Raw genomic sequence first — 19689 nt, forward strand, 5'->3', positions numbered from 1 at the left:
CATTCTCAGTTTACATGTCTTTCCACAACATCACCGTTTATGACGTTCAGTCCTCGCTCTAAACACATGTATGTTGGTTCGCTCCTGCGCAGACAAGACCGTATGCAAGTAACGTCACAAAAAACTAGGTATAAATCATCCAAATATAAGTAACTCATTCTGTAGTTGAACACACACAGGGTTAAAAGAGCTGTACGACTTCAGACAGTTAAATCCCACATTTGTGTGGTTTGGAAAACCTGTTTAATGTTAAACTTTACTGGTCTGTCGATGTACCATACAGTCAGATTCAATGGCATTACTCATGTTTTGGACCTTTGTTCGCGTAAAAGCCAATTTTATCTTCAAAACAGGGATGCTGAGCGAAGATGTCTCATCCTTTTAATTACAAAAAGTCCATTTAAATGCACAGGATACAAATGGAATCAAGTCTACACTTTGCTCACAGCAAAATAAAACGTTTAGTTCACTAGTAACAAAGACATCCTGCTGTGTATAGGCAGTTACAGGACGACATCTGTAGGATTCTTATGGAAGATCACAAAGTGAAACTTGTCTGTGAAGGATGGACGTGTCCAGCCAAATTGAGTCCCTCTCCGGGATGCAATGGGTGGCTTTCAACGCCACCTAGTGTCCTTAATAAAAACAGCAGCCTCTGTCGTGGCTCACTTCACTATGGCCAGGTCTCTGAGCGCGTGGGTCCGGCTCCTCTTGGCTTTATACCCGGGCCGGAGGAACTCGATCTTCCTCTTCTTGGCTTCTATTTTGTTCTTGTTCTTCTTGAGTTTCTTCTTGGCGGCCATTTCTGGGTTGGACACCGCCTGGGGGGGTAAAACAAGAGAAATAAATGAGTGGGAGGAATGAAGTTGGCCCTTGTGTGTTACCGCGGGGTGGTGGTGTGGGGGGTGGGGTTTCGGTGGTCATCGTACCAGCATGGCTCGGTGTTGTTTGCGCGCCACTCTCCTCTGTGAAAACTCCTTCTGGACGGCGGAGAAGGCCAGAGAGAATCTCTCCAGTCCCACCTGCTTCTTCAGCAGCTCTATCAGCTCCTGGGCCAGGTTCTTCAGGGTGGGATCTGGACAGAGCGAGTGATTAGTTTATTCCACAGAGCTTTGCCCTCACCATGACACACGTCAGAGCGTTTCAAAGACTGGTTAGGAGCAGGTACCTTGGTCTGCATACGTGCTGTCCAGCTCTCGGTAGAGAGGAGTGATGAGAGTGGTCAGATAGGGGCCAAGTCGATCCTTGCCCAGGTCTATGGCCATTGCCCCGATGAACTTGAACACGCACGTTCTCTGTGGCAGGGTAAAGACGGCCATTTTCAAAGTTAGAATTTAAAATTAATTCAAAAGGAGTTTTGTTGATGTTGTCACAAATGGTAACTTTCAGAATTATTAGATTTACTAGAAAATGTACCCGTATAATTAACGAAATGTATACATTGATTTTGGTACCCATCCGTGAGACTGGACTTAATTAGTAAAAGTGTACCTATCTTTATGTTATCTAATGCTTCCTCAAAACCTCTTTATTCTGGTGACATGAAAATTGTTCCCTTTTCTCTACCAATCCCTTAAATGCACCTTGAGGAGGCTTCTCTGTTACTGTGTTAGTTAAGGGGTGAGGACGCAGAGAGCCACGTGAGCATAACGAGAAGCACCCGATGTACCTTCAAGGGGACTTTGGGAGTGTGTGCTGCCTCTCTCTTGGTCATCAGCGACAGCTTCTTTATCAGCCACAGCAGCGAAGGAGGCCGATCATCCTTGTCGGCTGCGTCGTCCTCCTCTTCTCCGCCATCTGCTTCTTTTTCCGCCCCCTCTTCGTCTACTACGTTCTCAGTCAGCTCCTCCTCCTCTTCTTCCACTATGTTCTCCCTCAGCTCCTCCTCTTCTTCCTCAGGAGTAACGTCAGACTCGGGAGAAAGAAGGTAGATCACCTTGCCGACGAACAGCAGGTTCTTGATCACCTGCGGGCGGAGCAAAGAATTGCTGTTAGTCAACTCTGACATGATTTAGATTCCTCTTCCACAATAGTCTCAGGTGGGTTTCTGTGGAGTTTGGTCACCTGCTCTCCTGAAGCCACGTCGAGGAACTTGGACTGTAGCTGATGGCAGAACGATAACGCCAACTCCCTCATCTGTCACAAAGGCGGCAGAAATAACTTTTTTAAATGATTTCAGATTAAGGAATAATAAAATGCAGAAATCAGATTACAGACGGGAAAAAGAAAAAGAAAAAAAAAAGCCCTCACCTTCTTGTCCAGGCTGCTGGTGATAAACTCCGTGGCTGCAGGCCGAGGGGAAGCATCTCCCTCTCCTCTCCACAAGGCGACCAGCTGCTCCGCCGGATGAGCGGCGAACAGCTGACCAAAGAGCTGCGAGGCAGTCAGCCACACCCAGCAGTGAGGGTACCGCAGGTGGGCTTCAATGTGACCTGCAGGCGGAAACCACATCGACAACTTGTAGCTGGTCGCCTCTGCCACATGGTCAAGTTGCTGCTCTAATCCGTGTGTTTACTTCATGCTTTAGCGAGTGTGTGTGTGTGTGTTGCGTCTGCACAAGTGACAGGGAGAGTGTGTGTGTGAGTCTCCTTTACCCCAGATCCTACAGAGTGTGTCGTGAGGCTTGCTGAGCTCCAGCAGGCCGCAGTGTTGGCAGAGTTTGGTGATAAGAGTCAGAAAGCTGAACAGCAGGCGGTCTGCTCCTCGCTCATCCTCCTCCTCGTAGATCTGAAAGACAGCGAGGGGGTTAACGCGATTCCTTTTCCGACCGATACCGACTGGGCAAATGGGTCCACTCACGTCTTCGTAATTTTCAGGGTGGATCTCTTTCTCCAGCAGAGGCAGCAGGTCGTCCGTGCGACGGGTAAACTTCTCCTCCTCCACCTCCACGTACAGGCCGCAGATCTGAGCCCCGAGGCGCCGCAGGTTGGCCTGGGGGGGTTAAATAAGATTCAAAACCATTTAAGACCAACAAACCAAACAAGAAGTTAATATTACAAAATACACAAACTCTAAAATGCCCTACAGGTGTGTGTGTGTACCTTTGGTGCATTCAGCCATGTGGTGACCAGGGAGAACAAGGCGTTGTGGTGGTTCAGGTCCAGCTTGGCCAGCAGGGCCTTGATAGCCATGGCGGCCATTTTCTTACAGCGGGCAGAGTCATCGTTGAGCACGACCAGGGCCAGCGGGGCGAAGAACAAGCCGTTGTACTGAAACAGCAGCCGCTGAGAGGAAAATGATAAGAAGTTTGCCAATTCAAAAGTCTGCAGTCTGCTCAGGTTTGATCACAATATAGACAATGTCGCTGTCATACAAATGCAGCATTAAGCAAAGTTTGTGCTTTTCTTGACCACGTGGACATTTACACACCTGAGGGAACGTCTGGAAGATGTAGGCCAGCATCTCCAGCACAGACTCCCTGCCCATGTCGTGCTCGTACTGCAGCTGGGCCACCACAAAGTCGAGGTGCCCTCTCAGCTTCTTCCCCAGAGGGTAGTCCAGCAGGTATTTTAAAAACATCTGCAAAATATGGACACAAGAATTTTTATCATTGGCTCTACAGCGCGGTAGAAGAAATGTGGCTTTTCTTGATGCGTGCGAGTACCTGTCGACAGCGAACTCTGACCATCATATTGCTGCTGGTTACGGAAAGCTTGGCCACCTTTTTCAACACCTCCTCCATCTCCGGAACAATGAGCTTCCTGAACAGAATGGCCTGGAGGAGACAGATGGAGCTTCATACATCGCTCAGGCCACAGTGAATCCTGGAAGAATTTGGCAATCAAGTGGTCAACATCTGAGCGGCTACCTTCAGCAGGCCGAAGGCCGTGGCTTGGCGAGACTGGTCGTAGATGTCTTCCTCAGCATATCCCAGCAGCACTTGCAGTTGAGTCTCTGAAATCTGGTTGTTTTTGACATTCTTCACCATTATGGTGATGGCCTGTAAGAAACATCAACATTTATGCAATCTTTTTTTTCCCACCATTTATTTGGAGCGGAAACATGAAGATTAATATTATTCAACTTCAAAACTAATAATGTGGTGATGTCCCACAAACGGACAAATGCTTTCTCTCGTCTATCTTAAGATGTGTACATGCATGAGTATTCATCATCTCTGGCACCTTGAAGCAGTTCTGGACGAGCAGGAAGTTCTCCCCGTGGCCGGCTCCCGCCATGGAGTAATCCTTCAGCAGGACGAAGAGCGGCTTGGCCAGCTGGCTGGCGTTGTGCTCCACTGCCGGCAGGGGGAGCTTCAACATGCAAGTGAACGCCAGCAGAGCCTCTGTGATCACCTGGGAGGGAGGAGAGTCAGAGGGAGAGGTTGAAAGGCCGGCCGAAGCTCAAAGTTAGGGGTGGGGGGGTTAAGGCCCCCCACGTGGGCATAAGACGCTGGTACCTTGACGTGCATGGACTCGAGGCAGTCGAGCAGCAGCAGTACGAAAGGATCCAGCATCTCCAGAACAGAGGCGTCGGAGGACTTCACTTTGGATTTCTTCAGACTCAGGTGGAGCAGCTGGAAAAGGGGCGGACACACAGGATCGGTGACACTGTTATTTTGTCACATGTCTGACACTGTTATTTTGTCACATGTCTGACACTGTTATTTTGTCACATGTCTGACACTGTTATTTTGTTGAATCGTAGCTCTGGGAGCTGTTCAATGTGCACCTTGAGGCCGGCGCCAACGAGGATGTGCAGGTTGGTTCGGCTGCTGACCGGAGCCTTCCGACTTCCTCTCTTTGGAGTCGGAAGCAGGAGCAGGCAGCTGGGAGGGGGCAGCTTGGGGTCTGGGGGGGGCTTGGCCGAGGCTTTCTCTCTACAGAAAACAAATACAGACATATATGTGTACAGTGTCACAAATCACAGCAGGGAAATAAGCATTAGTGAGTGATGTGACGTGTGTGTGTGTGTGTGTGTGTGTACCGGTCTCTCTTGGTAAGGAGGGGCAGACTTTGGCTAACCAGGCCGTGGCATAGCAGTAAGATATCTTGAGATGTCATGCCCTCATTGACGAGCAGACCCAGGACCACTTGCCTCAGCACGGCAGCCACCCTGTTGCACACCTTCAGACTGGACGAATTCTCCAAGAGCTGAAAGCCAAATTATCCATGTTTTTTTTTAAGAGACTCTCCGGCGGCAGCATCACCTGAGTTTAAGCACATTTATTCGTACACTTAACCGGGTCTTTATTATTTCTTTTACACGCCCCCCCCCTCACCTCCTTCAATGGCAATAACAACTTGGTGACGCTCTCCCTGCTGCAAAATTGGGCCAGCAGCTGGTAGGAGTCCATGCTTTTGCTGTGCCGAGCCTCCATCAGCTTGGAGACGATCCCCTTCACCTCCTTCTCCTCGGCCACGGGTCCGAACAGCTCGTTGTTGAAGATCTGACCAACGAGGAAGAACAAGGATAAAAGATTATTATACTGAATAACCAAGCCATCTGATTGTAACAGAGGAAGCCTTTAGTAGTCTGAGGCGCTCTTACGTCGATTAGCATGTTCATGCACGGGTCCAGGTCCCCGCTCTTCAGGGTCGGACTGAGGACTGTCAGCAGCCGGTGTACTGTGAATGTCAGCACGTGGACCTGTGCCGAGGGGATGGCGTACAGAAGATTCATTAGGACTCATCGGGACACTTCTGACGTGCTTCAATGGTTGTTGTGTCCCTGTGTGCGCGCTCCTACCTGGTAGCCCTTGACCAGGGTCCCGTGCATCTCTTTGAGCAGGTACTGCAGGTACTTGTAGCCCAAAGTCTCGATGATCTTCACCAGGGTTCCCCTCGCCACTTCACGGACCTCCTGGAAACGGTTCCTCAGCACCACGCACACCTTGATGAGGATCCTGGACGCCACACACAAATATTACGAACAAATACAGAATATCTGTGTCATGAAAATGTTCTGTCAAAGCAAGTGCTGTACACGATGATATTTAAAAGTTCCATATAAATGATTCAAAGCACAGCGCATACCCGGGAAGGTTGGCCTCCATGACATGAGGCGGTAGAGTCTGCATCAGTTTGACCATGGCAAAGGCGATCGGTATCCTCGCCGTCTCCTCATCCTTCACGTCCTTCGACCTCACTGCCTTGTGCTCGTCGTCGCGCTTAATCTAAAACAAAAACACAAACACACTTCCGCTACTGCGCTGGTGCTCGGAGCCTTCACAGCGGTTAACGCTGGATTTGTGTGAGCGCGTCGTACCTTTGCGGTGAGACACTTTTGGAGGCGAGGCAGCACGGTGTTAGTGACGGTCTGGTGGATGGTGCTGATCAGAGACTCCAGCTCGCCTGCGCTCTGCGGCAGCCCGCTGCTCGCTGCCAGGGTTGCCGGCACCTTGGCTTCAGAGGCGGCGTCTTTTTTAGGGGCAACCTGCTTTTCCCCACCGGGGGTGTCCATATCCATGGGGACATCGGCCGGAGCGGCGTTACCGTCTACCTGCATCGCCTCCTCCTCCTCATTGTTGCCCAATTCAGGTTCCTCCACTGCCTCTGCAACACCCCCGGCTTGATAAAGATATATAGTTTAGTTCAATAATAATTTACCTTATTTATCTTTGATTTGTTTAAAAGCAGTGCGACATAGTCACTCACCCTCTCTGGCCTTGGCTGCTTCCATTTCTCTGCTGAGGGTCTCGTGGTCAAAATGGAAAGCATCCAGGACGGTGACCAGCAAACTTAAGGTATAGAAGCACACATTGTTAAATGAAAAACATCATTGAAAAGCAAGCAATAAAATGGCTTACAGTAAAAAAAAATGTTTTTTAAAAGAGACAATCCTACTTGGCAGCCAGTTTCTGCTCAGCCTGCCCTGTCTGCAGGACGTAGACGAAGTGTTTGAGGTAGTGAAGATACTTGGACCAGGTCAGCCTGCGGCACACAGCGCCCACAATCGCCACAGACGCCAAGATCATGTTGTCATGCTGGAGTGTGTGAGTAGAGGACAGTTAGACCCACTAACCAACCAACAACATTTTTTCTCTTTAAGCTTTAAACACTGTCCGAGTCACCTTCAGCATCTTCTCATCTAGCAGGGCAGTCATGGCGTACGGCATGATGTAATTCTGGAGAGAACGAGGAGTCATCACCACCTGGCCCTCGGTCAGCTGCTTGGCCAGCCTCCTCAGGGCTCGAGCACGACGGTGGATCTACACCGGAGGAGTAGGACGCACACCTCGGTTAGTGTGCAACAGAAAGATGTGGACGGACAGAAAGGAGGATTCGAGCTTACCTGGATGTGCTTCATGTGCTCAAAGAAGTCAGACTCGGGGTCAGTGTAGTTGGTGAGCTGTACCAGGTCTCTGAACTCTTTCTTAGAGGGGAAGGTCTTCACCAGGCAGGCCAGCACTGTGGTGTATTCATGCTGCACGCTCTAGAAGATGAGGGGGGGGGGTTAATACTTTGTGCATAGCTCCTTGTACACCTGGTATTGCAGCAGAAATGGGACGACGGGCGGGGGTTCCTACATCCGTCTTGCTCTGCAGCCCCCTGTGCACCGCGTCCAGGATGGTGTTCTGCACGATGTCCTGGTAGAGCTGTCCTCCAGCCCCGACCGCCGCCAGCTGGGTGATCACTGCAGACAGACACGTGGTGGCGTTGTCTCCCAGCGACATGTCGCCAAGCTGGAGGGGGAAAGGAGGGCAGAGGGAGAGATAAATCAAAGCTATTCGAGTAGTAAAATCATATTGATTTAGACAATTTCACGTGCACCATATATCTGCGTACCTCAAATGTGTGGAAGCAGTTGTACATGATGATGTAGATATAGTCCAGGTCCAGAGTCGCCATTTCTTTGACCCGCCTGGTGGCGTCTTGGAAAGCCGGCAGACGCACATCAAAGTGAATCTCATCCAAGTGTCGGCTGTCAAACGCGTTGAGCTGAAGACGGCGAGCGGTAAACAATGAGTGTCTTCTTACTGGCTGCAATGTGTGGATGGAATTAATGATCTTACCTTAGTTGCCAATTCAGTGATGTACAAGAGATTGGGCTCCAGATCTGACAGAGTCTGAAAGCAGAGCACCAACGGCAGATTGAGAAAGAAAAAAAATGGAGAGGGAGATGAGAGGCAAATGGACCTCTAAAGTTACAAACCAACATTTTGTTTGGTTCTCTGCAGTACCTGGAAGACATTGTTCAGGGCCTGCCTGGGCAGCTGGTTGTTAATGACGGCGAAGAGTTTGCAGAGCGGCCGCAGGAAGGCAGACGGCTTCACACACTGTCGCAGCAGGTTCTGCAGCGTTGCCAGAATGTCGATTGTTATCTCCTGAAACAAACCCACAACAAGGTCATCAACATGCAGCAAGAAGATTTAGAATCGATCGCACAGGACGACAACATTTATGTGTTCTGAGTTGAGCACCCCAGACACAGATGCTTTTATGGAAGCCTTCACTAACAAGAGCGAAAACTATGACCCTGGTTCTCACAACGCTTCATAACTTCTATAAGTGGAATAGTAGGAATAGTTGGAGATGGTACACGCAGCCCTGGATGCTGCATTCAAGTCAGCTCTTGATATTTTAAAGTAAATAGGATTACAATGAAATGAGTCTAATTTAAGCTTTCTGGACCATTAGTTTTATTTGAAATGAATCAGGTAGACGTAACTATAGATGGGCGACTTTGGGTGAGTGGGGAGCACAATCGTCCTCCAATCAGAGGGTTATGGGTTCGATCCCAGGCCCGGCTAACCCGCATGCCGTTGTGTCCTTGGGCAAGACACTTAACCCAACTTAGCTGTGACTACAGTGTGTGAATGGTAGTTACTGATGGCAGGTGTCACTGTGTGTGGTTCTACTGTCATCAGTGTATGAATGGGTGAATGATGTCATGTAGTGTTAAAGCACTTTGAGTGGTCAGAAGACTAGAAAAGCGCTATACAAGCGTTATACATTTACTATTGAGTCTTACTTGAGAATTGAGGCCTTTGAGGAGGTAGGGCAGCAACAAGCGGATGAGCACCGTGCTCTGCTCCTTGTCGCTCACAAACCGACTGACCCTGACGGGGGAAAATAAAAAATAAAACGAGTTTGATGAGACTACTGCATAAGGAATATTTCTCAGATAAATTGTACATTTGGTAAAACTATCAACACCAAATAAAGCCCTTACTTGGAGAGGATGTTGAGCTCTTTGGCCACGTGCGCCTTGAACTTCTTCTGCTTGAGTCGGCCCGTGTTGCGCACCACTCTGCTGAGGTACTGCAGCAGGGTGGAGACGTGAGGCAGCAGCACTCTGGAGCCCTGAGTCAATGAGTCTGGAGGACAATCAAAAACATGCACGGTTAAACCGACAATTAACTGCACACTGGATAAAGAGGATGTATGACAAAGGAAAAGGCAAACAGGCAAACTCGGCCAACCTGCAGTGATGAAAGAGCCCTCTTTGGGCTCTGGGAACACACTGCCGTTGACGCTCAGCTCGGTCTCAACGTCTGAAGCAACAAAGTCTTCAGTGGTTGCTAGAGACTCGGCAATGTCCATCACCGCCTTGATGGTCACTGGGGAAGCGTTCTTGGCGGAGAGGAGGGCGAAGACGTTAAGGAGGATGTTATACTCCGGCTGGTTTGGCCTCTCCTTGGCCAGGAGGGGGAAGTACCTGAGACGGACAAAACAAATCTTTTTACTGGCTTAAATTAACTCTGGATGAGAACTGGTCTTACGTGATGAAGAGGTTCTGGTAGATCGATGAGAATGAAGAAAGGGAGACTCTAACCTGGCATTTTTGCACCAGACATGGATGAGTTTCAGCAGTGGGCTGGGGGAGTAAGGGCTCTCAGTAGGGAGACGACACACCTGCACACAAAGGAAACGTTAACCACACCAACAAAACACACAGAAAAACACTGAGCTCGCTTGCAACACGTACCTGAGGCCAGACCACGGCCTGAAAGACAGCATCCAGCTCGTCTGCACTGAAGCTGTAGGAATCGAAGCCGTCAAAGAAGTCTTGGATCCTCAGGATGCCGAGTTGTCTCAGGTGCTTCAGAGGACCGATGCAACCTGGACGCAGCTGAACACAGAGGGAGGGGGGTGGGAATCAAGGCCAAGAAATTAGGTCTTCATTCTTTGGGGTTGTGTCTCTAAATGTGGGGGATTGTTATGTATACAGTGATCTATTCAAGTCAAATTTGAGATTTGAAAATTCATACATCATGAATCTTAATAAATGAATAAATAACTGTCAGCCCTTATCCAGATTACCTGGTCCCTGTGGTCCAGCACGACGGACACTGAGGCGGTGACACACAGCAGGATCTGCAGCACCTTGGGTAGGTGGAGGTGGATGAGGTGGCCTAGTTTCTGGATCACAACGTGGATGATGTTCAGCAGGCTGTGCTGGCGGCCCAGCGGCAGGACGGCACCCACGTCGGTCTTGGAGATCGCTTTCTTCACTGCTTCCAAGCAGGAGCCTGAGGACGACGGAATTCAGGAAAACGCTAAATATTAAAATCAGTTCTGATGTAAAAAAGAAAAACCTCACTTTTTTTTATGATTAAATGTATTTATTTTTGCTCATTATCTAATCAGTTCATCTACACAGTCAAGCAGTTATTTAAGAAAAGTTCTTATATTTGCAATAACTTGGAAATACACTCTTAATGAGACACTACCATAAAATAAAATTGTGTATTGATTAGGGTTGATACTGAATTAGAAAAAGAAAAAATACATCCAGCTGATGCAAGTGTGAGGCTTAGGGAGACGTCAAGCCGTTTAATACTCTTATACAGGTTGAAATACATGGTTTCATTACAAAGACAGGTTTCCCCAGAATATTTAACAGAAATGAAATATTTGCCTTCAGGGGAGATATAAAGCCATTTGCAACTAAAATGCTGAACTGTGAATCATGGCTCTGCATATTCAAACAGAAGATGCAGACTGGTTTAAAAGACATCTTTCATTTTCTACCACAGCCGAGTCCTACCTTCACTGTGATAGCAGATGGGCTCAAGCAGCAAGTCGATGAATATTCCCAGCTCCTGCTGTTGGCAACCTCCCAGAAAACGCAGGATAATGGAGGACCGGGTGGTGGCACTCGACTTCCCCTGAAACTTACTGCCTGCTTTACTGCGCATACGGCCGAACAGGATCCTGCGTATTAAAACACATTGAATCAGAGTGTTGGATAATTCAAAACAGACATATGATACATTATTAACTGGGGAAATACATGATGAAAAGGGCATACTATATTTTTTGTTGGTTATCTATTTTAAAAAGTAGATAATATTAATGTGTATCCTCACTGTGCATCTCGCCTGATCTCGCCTCAAATTATTATGATATAGGAAAGTCTGGCCAACCCACAAGTACCTCATGAGCAAAGGGATGAGTATAGCTCTGTGTGAAGCTTCAACCACTCCCGTCTCCTCAGTGATGTTGAATTGGATAATCTCATCTTTGAAGTGTTTGTCGTCCAGTAGCCTCTCGAGATTCTCCCTGTTCACACAAAAGGGAAACAACGGTAAGAACACACACCTTGTAGAGGTTAAATGTCTTGAACTAGGACATTTAAAAGAGACACTGGGATAAAATAAACTTCCATAATGAAGCTGTATAATAATACAATGTGTATTAAACAACCACTTAATATGATCTGGATTGCAAACAGCACACATCTTTCCACAGCTGTCACAGCTGTGTGACTCACACACACAAAATCATCTGTAATGCTAAACTTCCTCAGAAACACACATCTGTCTGCAGGTAGGTAGGCTGCCGGGAGGTTGAGTTAAAAGATGATTTGATAACAGACATGTTGTTGGGCAGAGCCAGCAGGAAGTTAACATTCCTCCGTATGTAACCTCAGCGCGTGGAGGTCCGGAGCTCTGATTCCTATCAAAGAGCCTCACAATGATCCCATTGAGGTAAAGAAAGAAGGGGAGATTGTTGCTTCAAGAGCTGCATTACTGAACACTCGCTGTTCAGGCGGTTGCGGTAGTTATCTTACTTGTATGGTACTATGTTGGGGTCTTTGTATGTAAGAACACATTCCAGTGCCACTCGCTGGATCTGATGGTTCTGATGGCAGAGCAACTGAACAAGGAGAGAAAAACATGACATTAGGATATTTCAGCCCAAAATTTCAGTGCGTCTCAAACATCATGCTTATAGCAAACTGGTGATACTTAGATCCCCAAGTAGAGCATATTTTAAAGATGCATGAAGTATCAACATTACCTGGTTGTATAGCTCACCGAGGCTGCTCTCCATGTAGAGAGAGCGCGGGTTGGTGAATTTGGCAAATACCTTCAGATGGGCAATCAGTTCTCTGGAAAAAAAAAAACACACCAATACGGGTTTGCAAGTCATAAACTGCAGAAACAAGCCAGAATTATGCTCACATTGTGAATAATATAACCTTAGTGAAAATAGAAAACCTGCTTTTATGGTTTTTATTAACGTTGTGCAATAGTTACTGAGACTATCACAATGCAGGGAAACAACATTCAGCGGGATGGTGATGTCTTACTTGGCAGCAGCTCTCTTAGGAGGACCTTTTTTCTCTCGTCTGCCTCCCTCCTCTGGCTCCTCCTCATCATCCCCTCCCTCTTCATCTTCACCCACAGTCATCCTGGACTCCTCTAGGGGAGCGCGATCCACCTTCCTCAAGTCCTGAGTGGGAGCCACCTGTAGGTCGGCGTGGTAAAACTCGTTCCTGACAACGAAACAAAAAAAGGACCTCAGTGCCGGATCCTTTGATGGCGATTGATCTAACTTAAACCGAACACAGGACAACGACTTGACATAATACACGTGCAACACTGTGGACGCTAACCTGATGAACCTCAGCAGGAGGGGGCTCAGTTCCCGGCTGCGCGGTTCCACCCGGTCGGGAAACTGGGTCATGCAGCGCCACAGCAGGCCACGGAAGTTGGGGAAGTCCGTCCTCTCGTTGGGGTTTGAGGTCAAGTTCAGCTGCTCCAGGAACAGCACCCCCATGTCGCCGCTTTCAATGACATCACAGCCCGGCTCGCCCTCGACACCCATCTCCTCCTCCTCTTCATCCTCCTCCTCTTCATCCTCCTCGCAGCACTCCTGTAATTCTTTTTCTGTGACAGGCAGAGAGTTAGATCTACCTCTTATTTCTCACTTCCTTTGTGTATTTCTACTTGCAGCTCATTGCACCAACGCTGTGGGGTCCCTGCATAAAACGGCTGACATTGAACAAAGTTTACACTCATAAGCGTATGAAGAAGACCTAGGAGGCAGCCTTACCGGCTATCCCTGCCACCATTTCCAGATGTTCATGGAAGACCCTCCAGAAGTCCTTGTTGTCCATGCCTCTAGCATGGCTCCTGTGAGGAGGGATGGGACATATTTATTTACGTAATAAATTAAGCAGATTTTAACAGACAATTTCTTTCCTCTTTTTTTTTTTTTAATAGGATCACTTAGTTAAAAAGAAATGTGTTCAAAAGGGCAGTAAAATTAGAGGAATCTATAGCACTATTTAGAAGGTTTATAAAAGTCAAAAACTGACAAAAGATAAAATGAAAAAAGCGTGTGTTATTTTGGAATGCTATTTTACTCACACAATAAGTTCAATGACTCCTTCCCACAGTGGCCTGAAGTTGACGAAAAGCATTGCGATGAGGTAACGCAGTGGCACCTGAAGGAAAAAGACCATCTCCTATATTTCCATTTAGAATTCCTGGCACAGGAATACATGATCAACAACAAGGTGATGCGGTCTTCCAACTAATAAAAAGTAGAAAAACAACGGGAGTAAATGGCCTGTACTTGTATAGCGCTTTTCTAGTCTTCTGACCACTCAAAGTGCTTTAACACTACACAACATCATTCACCCATTCACACCCATTCATACACTGATGACAGGAGAACCATACACAGTGACACCTGCCATCAGTAACTACCATTCACACACTGTAGTCGCAGCTACAGGAACAATGTTGGGTTAAGTGTCTTGCCCAAGGACACAACGACATGCGGGTTAGCCGGGCCTGGGATCGAACCCACAACCCTCTGATTGGAGGACGACCGTGCTCCCCACTCACCCACAGTCGCCCGTGAGTGAGTCCCACTGTACCTGCTGGAAGGTGCCGGGTGGCCCTTGAGGCAGGCTGCGCTGCACCAAGTCGTGTCTCAGCTTGCGGAGGTGAAGCAGCTTCTCTCTGCAGTCCTGCACCGTAGCCGGCACCAGCTCGGCCTGCAGGCACAAGGCGAACACGGGCTGCACCTCCACACTCTCCTCACCCTGCACAGACAATCACACGCGTAAGTACATTGGTCTTATCAGTACATCTGGTAGAAATGACGAGGACCTGGACTGGCAGGTCGTACCTCTGTCTGGGGAGGGAGCTCCGCCTCAAACTGGGAGAGAATCCTCAGAGTCAGCAAGCGGATCTGAGAGAGAACAGAATTCGGCCGTGACATTCAAGGTAAATGTATTGAAGCATTCATATTAGTCCTTGTTCTTCAAGTCCCTGCTGCTGTTACTGCAGGCATACCTTGGAAATGTTGGAGGAGAGGTTGGCGTGGAGCATCTGGTGGAGCTCCAGCAGTGCATTGTGGGAAAGGTGCTCTGAGACACCGCTGAGTGACAGGCGAGTGTAGTACAGGTCTCCAAGCACCAGGGCAGAAAGGTCCGTGGGAAAGTTTCTGTAATCGCAGCAGTTAAAAACTTGAGTGGAAGTGAAAACTGTCTGAATAAATGGGAAACGAACTGAGATACAAGCTATTAACACACACACACACACACACGCTGTACTTACCGTAGGATTGAGTTGATTTTGTCCACAGTGAACAGCGAGAGAAGCTGGGCAGAGCCATCCAGAGTGAGGAGGCAGCTCAGGGCTTGCCTGGCTACAAACAGCCCAGCTGGAGAAGTGGCGACAGGACACAAGGGCTTCAAGTCAGTCTCTGTTTGAGGTTGAAGGTGTGTGTGTGTGTGTGTGTGTGTGTGTGTGTGTGTAGTGCAGAGAACAAGTTCTGACGTTTAAACAAATCCTGTTAAGCTTTCTGATTTGTATTTATTTTTTAAAAGGTGATTGTTATTATGTTCAAGCAGCAACCTGTTTTTGCACTTTGTTTTTTGAATTGTGAATTTGTACTGTCAGTTCGTTTTTAGAATAAAGGTTTGGAAATGAATGCTTTTTAATGTGAATTTTAAATCTGATTAATTGATTGATTATTATTATTATTATTATTATTAATTGACCGATTAATCAATTATCAAAATAATTGTTAGTAAGATTTGGGGTGACAGATATATCTTCTGTTTTCAAGAAAAGGAGAAACGACAAACCTTTTCCCAGTCTTTCTGCCTCAATCTCACACAGGAGGTGGTTTAGGAAAGCAGTCACAGCTGGAACAACACTAGCTGGAGCAATGGGCCTGAAAAAGGAAAATACAATATCAGAAAAATAAAACAGAATACATCTGTCAAGAGCATTTTGCACTGCAAGAAAGTGTGTTTGGATACAAGTGAGGCTGCAGCTGTAACCATTTCACAGTAACGGTCAAGGCTCATGCTCTAATATATATATATGTGTGTGTGTGTTACCTGAGGTGTGGCAGAAGCACCAGGGCAGCCCACGGCAGTGACAGGTCGGTGATGGACTGCTGCTGGCCATCAGGAAATTGGATCAGCGACAGTACCAGCTCTGGCACCGGCGGCTGCTCTGATGTTAAACTGCTGGATTTAGTGCTGAACACTCTGCTGGACAAGAAACACATTTTCATGGGAAATATTCCAGCAACCAGAAGAGGATTCAGCTAGACTTGATTTATGAAGGTTTGATGCATAGCGTAGCGTCTCACCCCATGGTCTGTCCGGTGAACAGCAGTGGGTAGGTTTCAAAGGCCATGGAGCCGTCAGTGGGGGGCGGGGCTTTGGCGAGGATGAGACTGACCAGTATGTCCAGCCCACAGTTTCGAGAAAGGGGATCGGCACTGGCAAACAACCCTGCTGTGAAACGCAACAGGCATGGCAGGAAGAGCTAGAGGGGAGGAAGGGGAAGAAAAGTACGTTTCTGGGAGTCATACAGAGTAAAAGAACCCAAATCAGGAAAATAGTGGATATATACACACAACTAATGATGACTCACCTGTTCAAATTGTTTCATTGTGAACATCTCCTTGGTGAACTCTAGTATCAGATCTTCCCCCACTGTGCTGCCAAACACCTTGTGAAGAAAACCGAGGATCGGAGAACAACATTGGAACATATCAACTATAAATTTCCTACACGAATATCCGCACAACATATGAATGGGTTCTTTTTGCCTGTTTAGCACCAACACGCACCTTTTGAACAGTCTCCTGGGTGAGCGCTTGTTGCAGGGTGACGTTCTCCCCGAGGAGTAGGGAGGAGGTGATCTGGAGGAGCAGACGGTAACAAGACGCCGACAGAGACGGGCTCTGAATCAGCCTCAACACCATCTGTGGGCAAGATGATGAACAAAATTACACCAAAAAGCCTTTCAGGGGAAGGACCATTCTTGTTCAGGAGTTTTGTTTCAAACTAAATCTCCCAAATGTGTGTTCTTCGGATACCTGGCAGACGTCTGCCGACTTGGTGATTTTCGCTCCATTCTTGTGGGACACCAGGGTGTGGAGAATAAACAGCAGCCTCTCCAGCTGCTCTGTTGCCTGCTCCGCCTCCTCTCCTTTCGCCTCCACAACACCCTGAAGCTCCACCGCGCTGACCTGCGCATATGGACACAGCTACATCAGAGCCGAAGCCGTGCGGGGTGGGGGGGGCCACGACAACGGACCAATTACAGCTGATGATCGGACATCTCGCCCACCTGTAAGGACTCCCAAAAAACCAGGAAGTGTTCTCTGTAGACGTGATTGGCGGCAGCCTGGGCCATGTGATCCAGAGCATCCCTAACGGTGTCCCACGGCAGAGGTACGCCGCCGTTGGTTACGGGTCCGAGCTTACGCAAAGCTAGAGGGAGAGCCTGGCAAGATAGGTGGAGAGAATACTTTGAAATAAGCACATGACACAATTTTACATTTCTCCGCCGAAAAAAGGCCAGTCCAGCCACCCACCCCATCGGCGTCCACCCCACTACAAATTAAACTCACATTTCCCACACAGGAGTGGAACATATGTTGGACTCCTTTGCACATCTCAAACAGCAGCTGGCCTGCTCCCTCCGCCTTGTCGGGGTGCTGCTGCAGGTCTGAGAACACGAGACTCAGCAGGGCATCAATATCCGGAACCTGTGTGACAGCAGAGACGTCATTGAAAACAAAGGTGGCACTTTAGGCAAAAGAAAGGAACGTATATGCTCGTGTTTGACATCTGCTCACACGCAATTAACTCACCTTTCTCATCAAAAAAGAGAAGCTCTCTGCTGCAAACTTGCGGATGTGCTCTTTCTTGTGCTCCAACAACCTGCTGTATAAACTGTGATGAAAGGAAGTAAAAATAGGTAGATGTTACGTTGGGGGGGGGAATATCAACCACGTTGGGGGAAAAAAGACTTCCCCCGTAAAGCAGCCACAGAATCTGAAACAACCGAATTTTCCCACCTGTAGATGTTGGTCATGTCCTTCACCATGAGCCTCCACAGGTACTTGTAGAGGTAGGAGAGACACGTGAAAGCCCACTCCAGGACCTCCGTGTCATTGGTTTCAAGCAGCGAGGCGATCAGGAGGAAGAAGTCGGGGAAGTGGGGGTAGAAGTCCGCCTGCAGGTCTCTGGCCAGCTGCACCACAAGGCTGGAGGAGGAAGGAAGGAAGGAAGGAAGGAGAGACACGGCTAGTACGTCACCTCAACACCTTCACCCTCCAATCGGCTGAACGCATGACAACTTACTCCAGCAACGGCTCGTAGGCCAAACTGTTTTTGACAGCCAGGTGAGTTTTTAGGCTCGCCACAATCGCCTTCTGGTGGAAAACCAGCATGTTGAATGACTGGCTGTGGCTGGAAACCTCTTTCAAAAATGTAGCTGTGGAGGAAAAGGAGTTAATTTTAAAAACACAATCACACAGCCGCTCTGTTCAAACATGGGAAAACACGGCCCATCATGAGCATCAGTTAGATTTGATACATACTGAAATGCTCGGTCAAGTTGAGGTCTCTCCATTTTGTCAGTCCTTCAGAGAAATAGGTTTCTACTTCCTGCATTCGGAATGAACAAGGCATGAGCCATCATATATAAAAAAAAGGATAGTAAGAATGATGTTGCCAATGCCTGAATAACTGTACCAACCTCTGCATAAGATCCAGTCCTGTCAATACGATGGATGACATCAATTTTGACACGGGAAAGTCTTTCGGCAAAAGTGAGAAACTGAGGGAAAACACAGTAGGAAGGTTAAAAGTCTGCTCGTGCTTGAAGACAACCGTTCTTCAATATTTGGACCAAAGTTATACTAGCAGTTATTGGGTTAGGATTTCACACAACGTTTAAATTAACTATGGACATAATAATAGTTAAAATACAAATACAGTGGTTTGGTTCTACATCTCCTCTGTACTCCTGCAGCAGCCTGTTAGCATCATGCTAACGTTACGTCTCGTTTCTGGACTCACCCTGTAGGTGTTCTCAGATTTGTGATACGATGACTTGGATTTAATCTTCATCTTTTCCTCGTCCCCTGATACGTGATTATTTGTGTTCCACTGGTTGTCGTGAGATTTAAACGATTCATGAAAACTAAAACTGATTTCTCCTCTCGGCTACAACTGTTTACACACACGCCGACACCAGGGAGCCGCCATGACAAGCAATGCATTGTGGGACATTTGTTCTCCACGTGGTGGAGAAAACTGCACCGACAAGAGGGAAATCCTACCTCCACTTCCGCCTTCGTTTGAAGCGTCGTGGCTGCTGTCCCGTGTCTGCGTTTATGTTTAAAAACGTAAAGTAAAATAACCTCGCGCCATGTAAGAGCACGGGCACGAATAAGATATTTTGAAACAATTTTCAGTATTTCACTGGCTACGACTAACGTTGGATAGGACTTCAGTTAATCGTGATCACACATAACAAGCTGAAGTATTCGGCCCATCAACGTCATTTAGTTGTCTCTCGTTTATAAAAAACAACAAATCCATTTAGCAGCAGTAGTATATCGCATATGATACCTTGGCAGCTTACATAAACTCATACAATATTGTACAAACTAGTACAATAATGCATTGTTTTTTACCTGTACTGAAATTAATGTGCTATCTACTCATGCAGACAGGCCCCACAGCAGGCTGTCAGTAACACACACACACACACACACACACACACACACTATTACTTGTGTTTAGTGGTATTCCACATGATGCAGGGCGTATCTGGCCAAACTTTGTGATATTTCCATACCTTAATAAAGCCGAACACAAGTCAACAACTCAAATAGAAACTGCATCATTAAAATGCAATTAAAAATTTTTTAACTGATTATTTCCGCGTCTGAAAAACATTTCACACAAATAGTGTTTGCTGACTGGAAAGGCAGGCTGTGTATTCACATTAACTAGTTTCTGTCTGATTACAGAAAAAGCTTATAACTGCATGGCCCGGGTCAGTTTGACCCAGCACAAAAGATTAAGAATCAAAAGTGAATACCGCAAAAGGAGTGAAAGAATGTGGAAAAGACAAATTGTTGCTAAATTGTTTGTTTCTCAGAAGTCTGTTCCTTGTCATCCCAGTCTACTCACATTTCACACAGGTTGTACAGGAGAGGAGGGTGCAAGATAAAAACGCAC

At 47.4% G+C, this 19689-nt stretch overlaps 1 protein-coding gene across 2 annotated transcripts; it reads right to left on the reverse strand.

The window, feature by feature from the left end:
* Window positions 1-203: 203 nt before the first annotated feature.
* Window positions 204-18777, reverse strand: utp20 (UTP20 small subunit processome component). Of its 2 annotated transcripts, none has more exons than XM_040174223.2 (61): window positions 18520-18777; window positions 18197-18277; window positions 18039-18105; window positions 17800-17932; window positions 17514-17702; window positions 17307-17388; window positions 17064-17201; window positions 16781-16936; window positions 16527-16679; window positions 16278-16412; window positions 16079-16156; window positions 15792-15970; window positions 15535-15687; window positions 15277-15365; window positions 14744-14849; window positions 14480-14630; window positions 14313-14375; window positions 14059-14226; window positions 13544-13620; window positions 13227-13306; window positions 12787-13060; window positions 12481-12666; window positions 12189-12279; window positions 11959-12044; window positions 11322-11447; window positions 10933-11099; window positions 10206-10414; window positions 9871-10014; window positions 9718-9797; window positions 9365-9600; window positions 9115-9259; window positions 8914-9001; window positions 8123-8266; window positions 7955-8008; window positions 7728-7880; window positions 7469-7624; window positions 7234-7374; window positions 7013-7150; window positions 6786-6925; window positions 6597-6679; window positions 6208-6509; window positions 5976-6115; window positions 5689-5845; window positions 5491-5589; window positions 5222-5389; window positions 4927-5093; window positions 4672-4819; window positions 4400-4516; window positions 4125-4295; window positions 3809-3940; window positions 3605-3715; window positions 3370-3519; window positions 3042-3224; window positions 2800-2931; window positions 2595-2727; window positions 2251-2432; window positions 2065-2136; window positions 1670-1966; window positions 1169-1295; window positions 930-1075; window positions 204-821 (listed from the first exon to the last, which is right to left on the reverse strand). In XM_040174223.2, the coding sequence occupies exons 1-61, from the start codon at window positions 18568-18570 to the stop codon at window positions 666-668; spliced, it is 8460 nt and encodes a 2819-aa protein (XP_040030157.2). In that variant the 5' UTR covers window positions 18571-18777; the 3' UTR covers window positions 204-665. The 2 variants fall into 2 exon arrangements, with proteins under 2 accessions (XP_040030157.2, XP_077957697.1); XM_078101571.1 differs by having other exon boundaries at window positions 15535-15690; window positions 18520-18741.
* Between the last annotated feature and the right edge of the window lie 912 nt (window positions 18778-19689).

This window comes from Gasterosteus aculeatus, chromosome 4 (genome assembly GCF_964276395.1).
Source record: "Gasterosteus aculeatus chromosome 4, fGasAcu3.hap1.1, whole genome shotgun sequence".
Taxonomy (NCBI): domain Eukaryota; kingdom Metazoa; phylum Chordata; class Actinopteri; order Perciformes; family Gasterosteidae; genus Gasterosteus; species Gasterosteus aculeatus.